At 39.7% G+C, this 17,574-nt stretch overlaps 1 protein-coding gene and 1 long non-coding RNA gene across 3 annotated transcripts; both read left to right on the top strand.

The window, feature by feature from the left end:
- The first annotated feature begins 6 nt into the window (after window positions 1-6).
- On the top strand, window positions 7-6,612 carry MRPL22 (mitochondrial ribosomal protein L22). Of its 2 annotated transcripts, XM_040573675.1 has the most exons (7): window positions 7-83; window positions 187-232; window positions 1,536-1,671; window positions 3,609-3,674; window positions 4,179-4,256; window positions 5,046-5,115; window positions 6,341-6,612. In XM_040573675.1, the coding sequence occupies exons 1-7, from the start codon at window positions 20-22 to the stop codon at window positions 6,550-6,552; spliced, it is 672 nt and encodes a 223-aa protein (XP_040429609.1). In that variant the 5' UTR covers window positions 7-19; the 3' UTR covers window positions 6,553-6,612. The 2 variants fall into 2 exon arrangements, with proteins under 2 accessions (XP_040429609.1, XP_040429610.1); XM_040573676.1 differs by lacking the exons at window positions 7-83; window positions 187-232 and adding an exon at window positions 829-976.
- A 10,457-nt stretch (window positions 6,613-17,069) lies between these two features.
- On the top strand, window positions 17,070-17,574 carry LOC121077981. Its single transcript, XR_005824400.1, has 2 exons — window positions 17,070-17,133; window positions 17,392-17,574. It is a non-coding gene; the product is annotated as an uncharacterized LOC121077981 (long non-coding RNA).

Genomic DNA, 17,574 nt, shown 5'->3' on the forward strand with positions numbered 1-17,574 from the left:
CGCCGCAAAGCGTCGCGAAATGCCCGCCCCTCGCCTGCAAAGCGCGGCCGGGAAGATGGCGGCGGGGAGGGCCCTGGGCGCCGGTGAGGGGGTGGGAGCGGGGCTGGTGTTCCTCCAGGGGTCCCGCTGCTGTTCTCGGGGCTCCGGGGGCTCTTCCCCGTCTCACCCCGCTGCTTCCTTTTGCAGGTGGCGCCTGGCTGCGTGGGCTCCTGGGCTGGGCGCGGCCGGAGAGGTGAGTGCGGGTGTCTGGCACTGCCCAGCCCCGGGGCTCGTTCGGGGGCTGCCCTCGCTTGTTGCTTGTGTGTGAATCGTCCTATAAAGCCTTATGCATATAGCACAAAACATATTTAAAAAAAATTACATGTAAAGTATATAAATTTTTGCTTGTCACTTTCTTCTCCTTGTAACGCGTTTGTGTCCTCTTTGCTCTCCCAAAGTCATGTCAGAGTTGCTCTCCACATGACAAATAGAGGCTCTCCACATGTGGCTGGATCGCCTTAAGGCACAGAATGTGGAATTCCTTAGTCTGTCAGATTCATTAGTGCATTCTCCTGATGCTTGAAAGACAGTACTTACCTCACTGTTGGTTAGGTTGTTAAACTGCGAAACGATGTTCATGAACTAGTCAAGTACTGTCCTGCTTTAATAGGTGATGTTATATTTGGTGATGCTAAATTGTACTTTCAATAAATAACTGAAAAAATAATCCGTAACATTTAAATTTTTATCATGTTCTACTCCATATTAATGCCATGTGAAAGCTTTCCAAGGTGTACAATGCTTTCTTGAAATTAATAAGTGTGTTCTGTTTGTCAGTCACTTTCTAAAATGTTTTACGCCATTTGGCAACCCAGACAAAGCTGTTCAGGCCTCAGTAGAGCTCGCAGTGTGTGCTCTTGATCTCGTCTATTTCTTGTGGCTGCCTGGTGCTGCTCTGTCCAGTCAGCAGGGGGCAAAATGCAGCTTGGTCTCTGAGGTGAGCAAACTGAGTGAAAACTGTAGGAAGGTTTTTGCAGTCAGCTATCTTACAGTGATTTCATTGCATTTTGAAAGCAGTTGAGATTATTTTCCCTTTCGAATTTCAGATAGGGTGAATGCTTATACGCTTCTAATATTGTTAGTACTTAGTCCCTTGAAAAGGTAGAAATTTTTACTGTTAAAATGTTTGTTGTTAGAAGTTCAGTAAGTATTGGCTAGTCTTGGAAAACTGAAGATGTGAATTGTTTATGTGAGTAATGAACCCAACCAGAAAGGTAATGGTGTCTTTGTGTGACAATCAGGGGATGTTAACTGTAGAATCTTATGCTGTACAAATGCCATTTAAGGTTCCTGGTCTGCTTTAAGGAGTCTAAAGCTTTCAGTTGAATTACAAAGCCCTTGCAATGTGAACTGTAAAGGACTTGAACAGTTTTATTTGAAAGTATTCAAATGTGACAGTTCTCTTCATCAAGATGGGTAAGTTCACAATTTTCCAGATAAACTGGACAGCAAGAAATCTTGTGTTCAGCAACAAAGACTCTGGTTTTGTCTTGCAGGTGGTTAGCATCCAGTAGTGTTTTCCCTCTGTCATGCATCCACACAAGTGCATGTCTACAGAAACTTGGGAAGTGGGAGAAAAAGAACAGGATTGTTTACCCTCCACAGCTGCCTGGAGAACCTCGCAGACCAGCTGTAAGGATACACCTGTGAATTTCTTTATCTGTTTATGTTTAGTAGTTTCAGAGCAGATTGTCTTTGGTTATCTTCACAAGGCACTATTCTGATAGCTTATTCATTTGTTTTTTTTAACATTTTAGTCTGGCATATCGATATTGTAAAAGTTAACATTGCTCTGGATGTCCTCTATTTCTAACTTATATTGGAACTTCAAGTTGCTGTGCAGCTGATCGCCTACTTAATGTGTTGCACATGGCAAAGATGCCATCCGCTGTTTGTAGAATTTCTCTAAACTACAAAGAGATGAAAGTTGTTGGGGATGTATCATTATGAACTTGTCCTGTACATACCATCAACAGTTAACTAGGGAAGAAGACAGCTGGATTGTTGCTTCTGCATGAAGCTGTAAACGTGACTTTCTTTAGTAGTGGAACTAGTGGTGCCTATTTACTGTTAGTAAAATAGTGCATGCTCTCCATTTCTTTTTTGTTTTCCTGCCTTATAGATTCTGAGGTCTGATACTTGCCTCTTACCGCAGCCTGCCTCTTAATGGAGCTGTTCATAGGTTGTCTGCTCTCACAGTGGTTGCTTCATTTGCTTGATACGGTCTGGAGGGTTCTAAAGTTATGTGGGGATGGACGTATGAGTAAAGCATGGCATGTGATTGCAGAAGTCTTTTTTCTTAGGAAACCATTTTGTAAATGCAATACAGTGGGGCTGTTGCTCTTTCATCCATTGCACAGCAACTTGCGTTTACTAAACCATAAACTGAAGCAAAGAATCTAAAATCCTTTTGTTACCTGTATCCTCAATGAAGGCCTTCTGCTGGTCATGCAAGAGAACTTTTGGAAGTCAGCTTAAGTGACGTGGTCAGCTTTTTAAAACGTAGTCATAACTGATGGGATTAGGTTTTGATAACTTCAAGTTTAAGCCTGTTTCTCCCTGTCTCCTCTTCCTGGTCCTTTTAAAACTGGGAAGCACAATTAAGTGTGAATAGAAGCAAGTCTTTCGAGTCATTCATGAAAGCTAAGTGTTACGCCTTTGGAGGGAATAAGCAATGCTGCTTTCTCTATACATCAACCTGGCAGAGTTTTAGGTGGATTACTCAGTATTTCATCATTCCTGAAAGCTGATATTTTTGATTTCCATTTTCATAATTGTACTTCATTGGGAAGTAACGTCTTGTGTCCTGTGTTAGGCATACTGCTCAGCAAAATAACGTATTTACATCTCAAAAGAACAGATTTTTTCTTTCTGACGTGCTTTGTGGACCATGAGCACCTGTCACTTCTGTCAACATTATGGCCTAGAACTTAGAAATACAGCTGTGAACTATAGTGACTAATGCAATATATATGAAAAGAGTTATCAACCAACTCAAATCAAATTCTTTTCATAAAGAATGCCATGTCCTTCAAATTTGTATTGCTGTTAAATTTTACTAGCTGCTTTTGTTCCCTGTTGGTACAGTAATAATGTTAAATGGCTCTTTGGAGATAACTCTTCATGCCAATCAAACTTGAAACCCTCCTCACTTCTGAAGAGCTAATTAGTTTCATTCTGGTAGTAGTGTTTTGTTGCTATCCCAGTAAGTTCACTTGATGTCAGAGTAGTAAAGACTGTATGGGCACGTGAGTTTTAGACTGTTTCAAAAGGTGGGGAGGAGGAGAAGAAAAGATGATGAAAAATCTGACTGCTTTTCCAGGACCTCTGTTTATAACCTAGTTTAATTCTTACAAGATTGTATTAAAATTCACTGTGTGCTATTTTTTGTATAATGCTTTCAGTTTAAAATGGCAAAGGTATGCCTGACTTGGTGTGTCCATAGTATAGTAGGGAGAGCCATGCTTCTTTTATTCCTAGAATGAGCATATGTTGCAGAGTGAACGTATGCTTCATTCTTATTTTCACAGCAAAATTACATCCTCTAACTTTTTTTTTTTTGCACCTAGGAAATATATCACTGTCGGAGGGACATAAAATACAGCAAAGATAAGATGTGGTATCTGGCAAAACTGGTAAGCGAAAGTACATCTTTGTACTGAATTTCAGAATGCAAAATTTGATTGTATTTGCCTTAAGTGCCTAGTTTAGTCACAGTGTAACCACCATCTTAATAACAGAGTCCTGAGGAAGAGCATGCACTAGTGCAGGCAAGCAGCTGTTTGTAGTTTTGTTTAGCTTTGTTTATCCTAGTATGCTCTCAAATGCGTACCCAGGATCATACATGGTTCATGCACTGTTGAAGAATTTTGATGTTAATTTCTGCCTAGCGGTAGATGGCAAGGGGAACTTTGAAGCAGAGTAATAGGCTGTTTTTTCACTTAAAAAAAAAAATCATTCAATATTTGGTTGAGAAGCACTGTATGTGAGGTATTACATTGAAGAGATGATAATTAAGGAAGCTAAAGTCTTCTGATTAGCTCTTTGTAGTAGTAAAATAATTTAGATACTGTCTTCTGAGTAAGAGAAGGGAAATATATGTAATTGCAAAAGTTAACTTTAATGCTTTATAATTGCAGATAAAAGGAATGTCCATTGATCAGGCTCTTGCTCAGTTGGAGTTTAATGATAAAAAGGGAGCAAAGGTGATCAAAGAGGTATGCAGTAATATTCTCTAACCCTCCTAGTTTCAAGAAAACTTTTAAATCAATAAATGTCACCAGAGATTCGGAGATGTTTCTATTAAGCCTACTGGGAACACATTCAAACCACATTCATGTAATGTGAATTAAAGATATACAGAAGTAGCTTGTGCTGAATGTTTGATTTTGTAATGATAACAAATACGGTGTGGGTATCGTCTTCTCTGTAATGATGCTTGATAAGTTTGTAGTAAATAATGCAGAATCTGTCACTGTCCACTATATCAATGTGCTTTGGTTCTTCAAAGGTTCTTCAAAATCAGAAGATGAGGGATAGTGTCAGGGAAAGGATTGAGTTCTGTAAAGGCATAAAAGTTTTTCATACACAGTAGTTGTTAGGAGTCTCAAATTACTTGTTTGCTGGCATAATAATAACAAAGAAGAATCAAACATTAGCTGAAAGTATTGAATGGCATATGTTGATTTTTGCCTACCTTGAAGTTTGTTTCTAGTCTGTCTAATTAGATGAAGGTCCATGGATGGAATACTGACAATTGCTGGTGGGAGCCATCTTCCCCATTTCGTCTCCTCCCTAAAAGTGTAATAGTTGTCCTGAAGCTTTTCAATCTGTGTGCAGAGAACATGCTTATGTAAGGGATAAGTCTATTTTCTAACAGTTTTGATGTCTCTAGAATACTTTTCTGTAATTGACTTAAACTTGCAATTTCCTCCATCTTACCCAGAGATAAGAAACAGCACTGCTTCAGTTTCCGCTCAGTACTTCTATCTTTCTTCTTGTTACAGGTTTTGTTAGAAGCTCAAGAAATGGCAGTAAAAAATCACAATGTGGAATTCAAATCAAATTTACATATAGGTAAGTTTTTTCATATTTCTGTACAGAAAAATATCATCTTACTCGATGAAACAGTTTATTCTTAAAGGTTCTGTTGCTTCAGATCAGTAGAAATGGATGGATGGTTTCTGCTAAACGTATCTTTAGCAAAACATTAAAGGCATGTGCTTTCTATTTTAAGCAGAGCTGAAGTTAATGTGGTTGCTGATTTTCTGACCATCAGTTTCTTACAATTGGTTTCTGACAAGTGGTGTTCTGGCATTGACTAGATGCATTGTTTTTAAGATACTCACCTGTGAATAGAATTTCTGTTCCCAGTGTGGAAACAGTCCCAAAGAGGAAGCTGTTTGACATGAGTATAAAAGATAGCAGGAAGTAAGCTGGTATTTCTTTTTAATGCAGCCAGTGAACATAGGTCACGGAAACTTGTCCTGGAATAGTACTACTACTTTTGAAGAATCAGAAATTTAGGCTTCTCTTAGAAACATTGTGTGCAAGTAAATGGGTATTGACAGGAGACTTTTTAATAATAAAAGATCAGTTACAGATAATTATGGAATAGGGTTGTAAAAACTACCACACCTCCTTGCCTAGAAATGTTAGAAAAATGCTTACTTATAGGTGTTTTCAGTCTCAAAGAAAAAAAATCTGCCATTTTGCCAAATATGATGCGTTATCAAACCCACCTCATAAGCTTAAAGAAACCTGGATTGTAGAGGTTTGATAAGAATTCTTCGGACCCTTCCAGGCCTCTGCCATAAAGAAGGCTTATTTGCTAGTGCAGGACTGGATGTGTAGATAATGAAAATACCTATGATGAATGCAATATTGGTCAAGCGGAGGAAAAATCAAGTCTATAAGACTTCTTCAGGAACTGACGGGACAAAGTACTGAAAAAGCAATGGAATTAGTACTGCATTTGTAAGAGCTGTATAAGCTAGTAAGCTTTCCGTCTAACTATCTAGCTTTGCTTGGTTTTCTCGTTTGCTCTATATTCATGTGAATGGTTTCTAAATACACCTTTTTGGCGCTCCTGAAGAGCGTTAACTCAACCCTTGGATTTCTCTCTAGCAGTAGTCTGCTAAAAGTAATGTAAGCTGGAGGGGAGAATCATGAATGGAAATAACTTTTCCTATGCAATCATGAAAAATACACTGAGGCAATGTTTCAATTGCAGATATGTAGTAGTTTATTCTGAGACTTAAATAGCCTTTTCTCTCCCTCCCCCCCTCCTTTTTTCTTTCAGCTGAGTCATTAACAGGCAGAGGCCAATATGTGAAACGGATCCGTTACCATGGTAAAGGCATGTTTGGCATCATGAAATTAGTCAGGTGCCACTACTTTGTGAAGCTGGTGGAAGGTCCTCCTCCTCCTCCAGAGCCACGAAAGACTGGTTTTGATCAAGCAAAAGAATACGTGCAACAGCTGCGAAATAGAACACTTGTTCATACGCTGTGACAAACTCTTGTGACTGTATTTGTACTTCTTGTTTGACAATGTAGTTACATAAAATAATAATTAAAATCATGTGTTGGGTATATTTTAAGTGCTACTGAAGCTGGATTCTGCAAGAATGACCATAGGCTTTTTCTTATTTTTCAAGCAATAGGTAGAGAAAAATCTTGGAACCGCAGCAACAGATGTTACTTTTTGCGTTACTTGGACCACAGCATTCAAGCTTGTCTGGGCTATCAAATCTAGAGCATACAGGGCACCTACACAATTTCTCAGGAACCTTGTGTCACAAAACTGATGCAGCTATCTTTTTGTTATATACATTTGGGTCTTTTGTTGTAAAAATGTACAATGGATGGATTGCAAGGTCAAGACTTTGAGTAAAATTATCAGAATTGGACATCTCAGAGTAGCTACAACATTTCAACAATCAACAAAGCTGGCAACAATCTTAGATTATCATGCATCATTTTAGGTTTCCTTTATCTGGGCTGTAGTGCTGATTCCTTACTGTCTCTGTTATGTGTCTTAGGCATTGTGTCTGGCAGTAAGTAAAAAAGTTCAGGTTTTGACAGTGTCAGTAGGTGGCATTGTTTAGTTTGTCAGAGAGGGACATGGCAGTGAAAACTTGCAGCGTGTTGAAACTGTTCTTGATTCTGACCGTGGCATTAATAGTCCGATATGTATTTGGAGCTCAAGCTGTTCTCTGTAGAAACTCAATAAGAGTAGCAGGCATTGTAGGGAGGAAAGCTTATCTTGGTGAAGAGTGAGCTAATTATTCTGTAGTGTCTGGGAACAAATTGCTTTTGTAATGCTGAGGCAAGTAAAATGCTGTATGGATTTAATGTGGAATAGCTTGTTGCATATATGAACCAAGCTTTCAGTTCTCTGAGAACAATCTCATTTTTATGAAGTGAAAAAGGGGGCAAAAAAAGGTCAGTAGAGAGAAATCTGTCTTTACCCAGTCAAATTTTCAACCCAGATGACCAGAGATCATGAACATCAGCATAAAAACAGAATGAGTAGTTGCTTATTTATGAAAATCTGGTATTTAGACCTTTTCCATTCTGGGAACATTAGAATGGGAGATGAATTGCTTACGTGGTTTGGATCATTTTACCACACTGACTAGTGGTGGCTTTTCTTATATGGCTTTATTTTCATCACTACTTGAATGATGGTCAAGGGACAGTTCCCATAAGGAAACAAATTCTTTGCTGTCTTAGGTGGCATACAGCTGATTCTTCGGGCTACCAAAGAAAAGGGAGTGCTAGGGGATTGTGAAGTTACACAAGAAGTACACACATAGCTCATATCACTAACAGGTGCTTACTTGCGCTCTTTTTTTCTGTAGTGCACTTACAGAAGCATTACTTCTTTTATTGCAGGGATTTAGTAACTTTTCTCTGAAAGATGTGTCAGAGACGGAAGAAACTTCTGTAGTCCGTGATGTGTTTGAGGAGCTGTTTTTGGTATGCTATGATAAACAGCTGCACTTTGCTTTGCCAGCTGCCCTTAACTCTTTTGCCATACTGAGTCTCTTAAAAGTTGTAGCAAACTTTTAAATACTTTTATTCTGGGGGGTTGAGGGAAGTCAGTGATTTGGGAAAACATTAAAGAATTGCAAAATAATCCATGCTTAACAGTGCTTGTCATCTAAGCATGTAGAACCTGGCTCCCAGATACTTTATCCCAGTGCCTCTTCCTACTGCATACAGTAGATTTCCCTTCAGATCCCTTTTTGACCTCCAGACAAGGTTGAATCCATACATGGATATTTATTACTTTAGTTTTCTCTAAAAACTGAAGCAGGAGAGAGAATGTGACTGTCCTTTCCAGCTTCTTCATGATACAGCAGGTGGCCCTGACACTCCTTTAGTCAAACAGTTTTGGTCTTCTAAAATTTTTCAGACAAAAGGCAGGATGCTTGCATTCTAGTTTGGCTGCTCGTCGTTCCTGTTTCCCTCAAAAACAAAAAGTAGGAGGATTCGTTTTTGACAGACTTTTCATCCCCCCCCCACCTTAGTACCCTTTTCTTCCTCCTTAAAGGTGTGTAACCCACAGTGGATTCTTATGGTGTTGGCTAAAGAAGCTCCCCAACTTTGGCTGTAACAATACAATGGGAGATTTGTGAGATAAGGAGCTTGAACTGACTTGATCCCTGTCTTTCATTTGTAGGAGGGTAAGAGAGTCTGAAGTGTTTTCAGTGATGAGTGCGCCAGAGCATTGGTATGGGAACCTGCCTGAATCTTTATAAAAATTTAGTAAAATCTTGTGATAAAGCTTTATACCATCAAGTTTTCTATGTAAATAAAATGTTTTTTTATTCTGTGTTTTCTTAGTAATTAGTATGTCTTCAGTTAGATTTTTTTATATGGATTCAGAAAAAAAGACTTGTTGCAGTTATCAGTACTTTATCAGATGATAATCATTTTTATTACTGTGCCCTCCGATAAAAGGGCATTCTTAAATGATCTGTCACCAGACATGAGGAGGAGAGGCACCTAGGCCTCTACTTGATGCTAATTTTGTTGGTAACATCTGGGGGCACTGTAAACTCACCACTTGTGTATGTGCTGACATTGCAGAAATAAGAGGAGGAGCAAGTATGTGTGAAGGTGTAGTAAGGCTTCAGGGAAATCTGAAGAGCAGAACTGTGAGCTGTGCTCAGCAATGTGAGATTTAATTGAGGAAAACTTAAAAACCTGCTGTTGGGCTTGTCCATAAACATTTTAAAGCATTCAATGAGGAAGTCAAAGTACTTCAGTCAACCTGATGTCTTCCTGCATGTGTTGTATGTGTTTTGTTTTCCTTTTTAGAACTCCAGAGCAATTACTGAGGAGATTATTTATGTATCTTCCTAAATCTACCTTTGAACTTGAAAAGTGTTCATCAGCCTTCTCAAAAACATGGAAGATAAATATGAGAGTGATAAACCATGACTGGACCCTGATCTTGGACTGTGTTAGGGCTAGAATGGTAAATGAGCAGCCGGGCCTATTCTGCCTGGTGTTAAAACAGTTGTGTTGCAGTACCTGACATGAACTTGGCTAGACCAAGGTCGTTCAACGTAGATCTTCTGATTAGCTTTGCTTACACAAATATGAGAGCTGTGCTAACAGTACTGCCACCTCAGCGTTGCTGAGAGATGCTTGGGAAATCCTTCACTCACTGGAGCATAGGAACAATAGGAATTGCTCTTTGCCTTCTGTCAATCCTCGTGAAAACCCATCAGTGGGATGTTGGAAGGTCACTTGCAAACAGAATTCTCCTCTAAATGGGAATAAGGTTACTCCTAATATCCTCAATGAACCATGTAAACAAAGTGACATTCTTTACCACGTGATCTATCGTTCTCTTGAAAATGACCTTATTTCTCACTTTTCAAAGAATGAGTCTTTATTGCTGAATGACAGCTATCCAGCTGTATTTCAGTCTTGTAATTTAAAATAATTACTAACTAAATGAAATAAGACTAATAGCAATAATAATCACACCAGTTACTGTGTGCTGGGGCCTTACCTAGGGAAAATAATTTGTAAGGATGGGAAAGTTTCAGGAGCAAGATATCTCTTGGGATTAGTCAGCAACTGCAGAGCTAATTTTATATTTGTTCTATAACATCAATGCTCTCTTGTTGTTTCAAGGAAGTTGTACACTAATACAGAGGGCAGGCTGCCATTGAGCAGAACAAGCCAAGGAGAGTGTAGCTTTATATTGGGCAAATTATGTGTCCACCTCAGAGTATTAACTGGGGAAATGAACCTGAAAGTATGAAATACACTTGAAGGACTGAGCATTCTTGCAATTAAAGGCAATGTGGGGCAGAGCATCTGATTAGCTAGCACATGTGTGAGTGCTGCTGCCGTGTATTGCTCAATAGTACAACTGTTGGGTTTTGTGTGGTAGAATTAATTTTGTCATATGTGAACCTAGATTTTTTCCCTTTTTCCCTTCACGAAAAATAATGAATTGGAGCCTTAAACTGTAGATTCATGTGGTATTTTTATTTTAAATTAGCTTGGAGTGGGACCATTGTCAACACTACATCAGGTCACCTATGTCTTTGTCTAACCACACCGGAAAACCTGCAAAAATTGAAATCCAGCCGCCACTTGGTAGCCTGTACTGATACTGTTCTGCTCGCTCTATGCAAACTTCTTGCAAAGATCAGCCTGAATCTCCCAAGCTGTACTTTGTTGCTGTCCTTTGTTCTGTTGCCTGGTGTTACCATGACATGGTTGACTCTCCCATTGTGACTGTCCTGTTGCTATTGGACCATCGTGTTAACCTTTGTGGCAGATGAGCATGCCTAGCTTCAGCCTCTTCTCATAAACCCAGCGCTCTAGGCCTCGTACCTGTACGCTTTCCAGTTTCCCTCTCTCTGTTGCTGCCGGGAACCCAAAACCAAGTTCGATGTTTCAGGCACAGCTTCACCCGTGTTGACTAGAGGGGGATAACTTTCCTCAGCCTGCTGGCCGTGCTTCTGATGGAGCCAAGTATGCAGTTTGCTCTGTCTGTGAGGAGAGAGTGGTGTTGGCTTGCATTCTACCTGATGTTCACGCAACTCCCTGCTCCTTTTTAGGTTGCTCACCAAAATTGCAGTAAGTACCTTTGGCACCTGTGTTCCCGCTCTCATTGCTTTGCTATATACACTAATGAGGACTCCTTTACTATCAGAAAATTGTTTTGTTTTGTGGCTGATGATCTTTCTTTCTTTCCCAATAGAAGAGCTGCAAAACAGTTTTCTGGCTTCTGTTATTAATCAAACTCCTAGGCTAGCTAAGAGTGGAATAAAAGCATTTGTACACGCTATTGTGGTTAAACTCTATCAATGTGTGCAGCTAAGAAGTAGTGAAAGGTGTCTACATCTCTCCTGTCGATTATCTTCTTCAGAGGAAGACAAACATAGGCCCGTACCGTATGCTGGCCATGTAAATTAAAGCTTTAATTAAAAGAAAATGGAGTGGACTCTGAAGCATGCTGCACTGGGCCATTAAAGTATTGCTGTTCAAAACCAGCTCTTCTAGATGTCCCCGATTCCTTGCCTTAGTTTTCCCTGCTTAAAATTCCCCATAGTGCATTAAGATGAACTCAGTAGTTAGTAAATTTTCCCATGTAGTTTACAAGCTCAAGGTTATGGGCTAGAACAAGTAGTGTCATGCTATAAATCAGGTGTAATGGAACAGCTGGAGAGCATGCATACAAGTCCTGTTTCCCCTTACACAGCGTGTGTCCTAAAACTCCGAAGGTAGTGTTGGCACAAACAGAGAAACTCCCACAAATGGCTAATTAAGTTATTAATAATGAACTTCGTCCTGCTACCATCTCTCCCGGAGTAAAGAGTACTGGGAAGTTCTTACAGGGCTGTAAATCAGAAAAGAAGCTCTCAACAGAAAGAAGATGCAGCTGAGCTCCGTGGTGGTGCAGAATGGAGGATGGGATATCTGCTTCTCAGGACATCTTTTTTCAGCAACTACTTTTTTTTTTTTTTTGTCATTGTATTTTATTATAACTTATGTGGCTTTAGCTTTCAGCTCTTCCTTATGGTTCCTGTTCTTTAAAAGTCCTTTTTTTTTTTTTTTTCCAGGTGGAATGTGTTACAGTTCAGTAAGACTAAATGTTGCTCTGCCTTTAAAGAAGAACCTGCCTTGCTAAGGGTGAGGTTGTCTGAAGGCCCGTGAATGAGTTCATGTTATGTTCTCTCAGCTCAGAGCACAGGCAGCAAGCAGCAACCTGCAGCCCTCTGTGTTGTGACAGACGTGCCCTGAACCTGTGGCATGGTTCTTGCAAGAAGATGACGAATGGGAAATATTGAACCTCGAGCTGGAAAGGTTCAGTCACCAGGGATGTGTTCTACGTAGAGGTTATATTAGAGTAGCAGAACTATGTTATAATAGCATAACTGTGCCTATGCGTTAGCTATGTATTGTCTGCCCTGTTCATGTGAATTGTGGAAGCATCCTGAGATCTGCTGGCAGCGACCTTTTAAAAAAAGCAAAAATTACACTATTTTTTAAAATTAAATTTTAAATAAAAAAATAAAATTACACTGTTGCTCAGTTTTTTATCCTAAGTGTGGCCAGGGCATTAGGTAAATGTAGAAATGTGGTTGTAGACGTTTGAGTGAGGGAAGACAAATGGCACTTTCTCGACCAAGAGACATTCCTGGAGACGTTTGCATGTGAAACAACTGGAAATGTAGTGCCCTTAAAAGGGGAAGGTGACTCAAAGTCAGCAAAGGGTGGTAGGGATAAAATGATGTGGAACTTGGTTTTATCATGGGCTGCCTGGAGTCAAGATTAAGGGGAAGGGGTGTGGTACAGTTACACCTTTCTTACCTAAAAAAGTCTGTGGCAATTTCTGCTGGAGAACAAGGCAATACCAGCTAAACTATTGGCTAAATAGCTACAAAGGTCTGTAGCATGTCACGTTTCAATGCAGAGATTCCTACCTGTTCTCGAGTCCTAGAATTTTCAAAGATGCTCTTCATTTTTATTTTTCTTTTGCTATCAGTCTCTTTTGCTATGCTCTCTACTTTTGTGGGGAAGGATGCTTGGAAAGCATTTAGTGTTCATCTTCTCCATCTGTTCCGATTCTCGCTATGTCTGCCTTTTTGAAGATTTTCAGAGTCTGTGCTGGGAATGCATTTCTTTTGCTAGTGTTGAGAGATTTATATTTTTAATGGGTATTTGTTTTATCTATCTCTGCTAGATTTATTCATTTGATAATCTTAATGTCTCAGCAACGTAGGCAATCTTCTCATGTCCTGATCTACCATGCAGGGATTTTGTAAATTTAACAGTTTGGCTTTTGAATCAGATAGCCAGTAGAGGTAAATCCTGCAATGTGCTGAGTATGTTCAACGCCACTGAAACCGAGAGTATTGGTAACTTGCAGGGCGCCTGCAGCATCTTTGAGGATTGTGTTCTGAGTAGCTTTCTTTACACATGAAGCATGTAAATAAGTTACTCTGCAGTGCACATCTTTCCTTGCTAGACTCTATCCTTTAATATGATTTCTCTCTGGTAAGTTACTTTTTAAATATTTCTTGTTTTCTGATACAGAAACTACTGACTTATTATTACATTTAAAAATATACTCAATACATTAATACTTTTTAAATATTTAATTCAGATCCTTTATCAGAGAGCATAATACCTCCACTTTTTAAAACTAGGTTTGAGATGTTATATTTGGGGCCAAAATTCTAGGTTTCGGAAGGAGGCCAATAGTATATTTTCCCAATGTCATGCCTGGAACAGCAGGGGAATAGGGACGATGATCCAGGGGTGCATCATATTCCTACAAGGTGAAATGCAACAGCAGCCCTAGCAGCAGGCTTGGCAGAGCTCTGACTTTGGCAGGCCAGCACACTCGTGGCACTGACAGCACAAACATTTTGTGGCAACTGTGCAAAGCAGGCAGCCAATTATTTTACTAATGATTGCTTCTCAGTGCTCTCCTCCTTCATCTGCCCTAGAGAGGAAAACTTTCTCCCCTGTATTCTATCCTCTTGGATAATGGCCTAAACGGATTATTTCTGTAAAGATGTGGTGATAACACCGCAGTGGTCTGTGCTGCGTGGGACTCAGCTATGTAATTACATTTCTTCTCTAAGTTCCCTCCTTTTCTAGACTTTATTTGTAGACCCAGTCAGTGACCATAATAATTGTAGTAGGAATAGCCTGAGAGCTTATATGCATGCTGAATCCTCTCTGAGCTGTTCAGTTACTTTCTGCTAACCAAAGTGATAGGAAACTTAATGCTTAGAGCATTTCTAAAATTCTTTGCCTCAGAGCATCATAGTTAATACTTTGCATAAGAGGGTGGTGACCTTCTGCTGACTCATTTGCACAGCCGGTCCGGGTTGACCCCAGGAGTTTCAACTGAGGATCTCAAAAAGAGGTTTCTGTGCCTATTGAATTCTCAGAGTAGTTGTGCCTATGGGGAAGTTTAAGCCTATAACAGTATATACATGAATACAAAGGAAGAAAATGTTTGGTGCGGTATGTGAGTATGCCAGGAAAAGTAGCAATTCTTCCTCTTGAAGGTATGTTCTTGATTCAGTGAGTTGAAGGTTAGTTGTTATGCTTTACACAGGAGTAGGATATTAGGAATCCGAACTTAAAGAGCTGTTTCTCTTTGCTGAAGTCCAGGGTTTGTCTCTGTGTTTGGCAATTCCTATAGGTTAATTCTGAGTCTTTAAGTTGTACAGCAGAAAAAGCTCAGCCAGTTTCTGGATAGCCTGCTGGAAAAGTTCTCAGCTTCCTTAGCAGTCATGCACTACTATCTTCTCAAGCAGGATCTTTGAGGATTCCTGGGCAATACGACCGTGATATCACTGTGACCTTAATTCTGATAAATACAGTGATAAATACAAGCTGAGCTGCATCCTGCTGGTGCTAGACTGCTACTGGCCTCTGAGCTAGCTAGAGTGTTCTGCAGTGAAAAGCTAAATTCAAAAACTGCCCTCCTCCAACAGTTTTAAACAGAGAGGGGTATAGCTTCCTAATTGAAGACTATCCTCTGCCCCACTACTGTTGTCAGCTATGGAATCCAATACAGCACTTTCATCTAGTGACAGTGATGAAGTGGTTATTAAATGCAATAGAAATCATTCAGCCCCCTTTTCATTAAAAGCTTCACTCATATCTCTGGCTTTCTATGTTCTTGGAAAAGGGCTGGGTGGAAATACAGAAATAGGGAGCAAAATGCTACCCTATTTTGGTGGGAGGGAAGGGAAGAGAGAGTGCAAGCACCCAAAAATAGGCCTTTACATTTAAAGCAAAGGACTGATATATTATTCTCGAGACACTGGGGTACTGCTTTTCTCTAGTCTGGGCACAGGGCTTATGAGCAATGATCCTAGTGGATTAAACTGTGTAGAAATGTCATCTTTTGGGGACTCATCATGGAATAAAGCACCAAACGTTTGAGAAAAAACCATTGCTTTTCATATAAGACATGCCAGAAAAAGTCTGGAAAAAATGTCAGAGCCCTTCTATTAGCCAGCTCTTCTGAATACAAACATAAAATATTAATTTAAATCAACTGAACGGCATTAAAAACTTGATGTTCTTTCTTTGCCCCAGAAGTACTCTGCTGATAAGAAACAAATTAAAAATGCAGAGTTTTTGAATAGCAAAAATGCTGCATATTTCAAATGAAGTTGGTCTTTTTATGTGTAACATTTTGGACTAAAAAAAGTGCACATAAAAATGATTACTGTAAATGGTGAAGACATCAAAGTTTGGCATCAAAGTTAAATGAAAGCACTTGGAAGTCTGTTTGTTTGATCTGTATATAAATAAGCTTAAAAAGAAGCCAGGGCTTTTTTACACAGCTGGAACTGGGTAGCCAGTTCAATTCTGCTGCATCCTAGGGATTCCCAAACTAGGTTAGATCCAAACACGGTCATTATTCATTTAATTATTTATTTTTATGTTTTCCCTGCATAGCTCTATGATGATACACCAGGGAAAATGAGCTGGGAGAAGCCACAAGCCATAGGCTCTTATAAATGCTTGAGTTCATTTAAGAGTGGACAAAGTCTGGGATACTGAAATAAAACTCTGCTTCCTCTTCTAGACCTGGAGCAAGTACTATCAAAATCAAAATAAATTGGGTCCTTAACCTTCTTGAAGGAAAAGCATTTATTGCTAACTGTAGCTGTCCTGGTTATGTTTCACCAAAGATCCATTCCTGGCTTGGCAAGAAGGTATGGATTAGGAAAAAAGAGTCAGAGCTATGTTAATTTATATCAGCTAAGGATCTGCTTTAGAACTGAGCCATATTAACGTTCAATTAATTTAAATTCTCTCGTAGGAAAAAAAAAATCTTGAAAAGTGGAATTTGTATGAGGAAATTGCAATTTACTTGTTTAGCGCCTTTCACCGAAAGACCCCACTGTGCTTTACCAGTGATTAATTCTTACAGGAAGACCGCATGGTGCAGAGGAATTGCTCTGAACTGTAGGAACCCTTTTGGTATAGTGCAAATGTCTTTATCTACAGAGAGCCAAACTTCAGCTCATTTATTTTGGGAGCTGAAAGTTGTAAGCAACTAGAAACAAGGCTTTAAAGAAAAACACCTTGACCTCTGTAACTTCTGCTTATTGTCCCAAACCTTTGGGATCAACAAACTTTCAACACTTAAGGGAGTGTGATCGTCAGTAAAATGGGATAAAGTTAGCAATTTTGAGACTGTTTCATTTGGCCACTAATCATGGCCTCTGCGAGCACAGACCTTTCACCAAGAACCTGAGCTGGAGCTGTACTCAGTGGTCCAAAGGAAGATGCACAGCTGTGAATACAAAATTGAAAGGCTATTCATTACCTGATACAGGAGAATATGCTGCTGCTTCACCCTGACACCTGTTAGCAGTGCAGGAGCTAGGTGTACATCCTCTCTGGGGGGGCGGGCTGTCGTGGGAGTCACGCTGGAGCCTGGTTACTTCAAGGACTCTTCTGGGAATGCTTTATGAGGTCACTGTGGGGCAGCCAGCAAGACAAGTCTCACAGAAGGACTTGCCCTTCAAAAATCCATACGTATCCTTAGGGAGCGTGCCTCTGACTTGTAAAGGTATTGTTTTTCCCTGCTGCCAAAGTTGAAGTTATTCCCCCATATTCTCTTCCATTAAACAGTTCTACAAGACTTTCCTACACACAAAAAAATCGTTATCTTGATAAGGCTGGGTTTCTTCGTCCAGGGAAATTTCCCCTAGGAAGTGCTAGAAGGAGAAACCTAAAGTCTCCATGTTGCTTATCCATTTTCTTGGTGGGAGTGGGAGCGTATGAAAGTTGCTCTATGTGAAAACAGCTTTTTTTTTTTTTTTTTAAGTGAACGAAATAATGAAAATCCTCACCTAGAATGAAAACATTTGTTCATATTTCACCCCAAGTTTGTAGGCAGGAAGAAGAACCAAGAGGACTCAATGCTATCACCTACATCTCTCTTACCTGAGAACTTCTCTGCAAGTGCAATAAATCTGCTTTCCTATGAATGCAGGAGAGCGCTTGAAAT

Source organism: Cygnus olor, chromosome 14 (genome assembly GCF_009769625.2).
Source record: "Cygnus olor isolate bCygOlo1 chromosome 14, bCygOlo1.pri.v2, whole genome shotgun sequence".
NCBI lineage: Eukaryota > Metazoa > Chordata > Aves > Anseriformes > Anatidae > Cygnus > Cygnus olor.

Excerpts from the sequence above, each read along its gene's own strand:
- MRPL22 (XM_040573675.1), top strand. The coding sequence starts at position 20 with ATGCCCGCCCCTCGCCTGCAAAGCGCGGCCGGGAAGATGGCGGCGGGG. Across the intron at positions 84-186 it reads GGGGAGGGCCCTGGGCGCCG|GTGGCGCCTGGCTGCGTGGG; the intron begins GTGAGGGGGTGG and ends TTCCTTTTGCAG. Across the intron at positions 233-1,535 it reads GGCTGGGCGCGGCCGGAGAG|GTGGTTAGCATCCAGTAGTG; the intron begins GTGAGTGCGGGT and ends TTTGTCTTGCAG.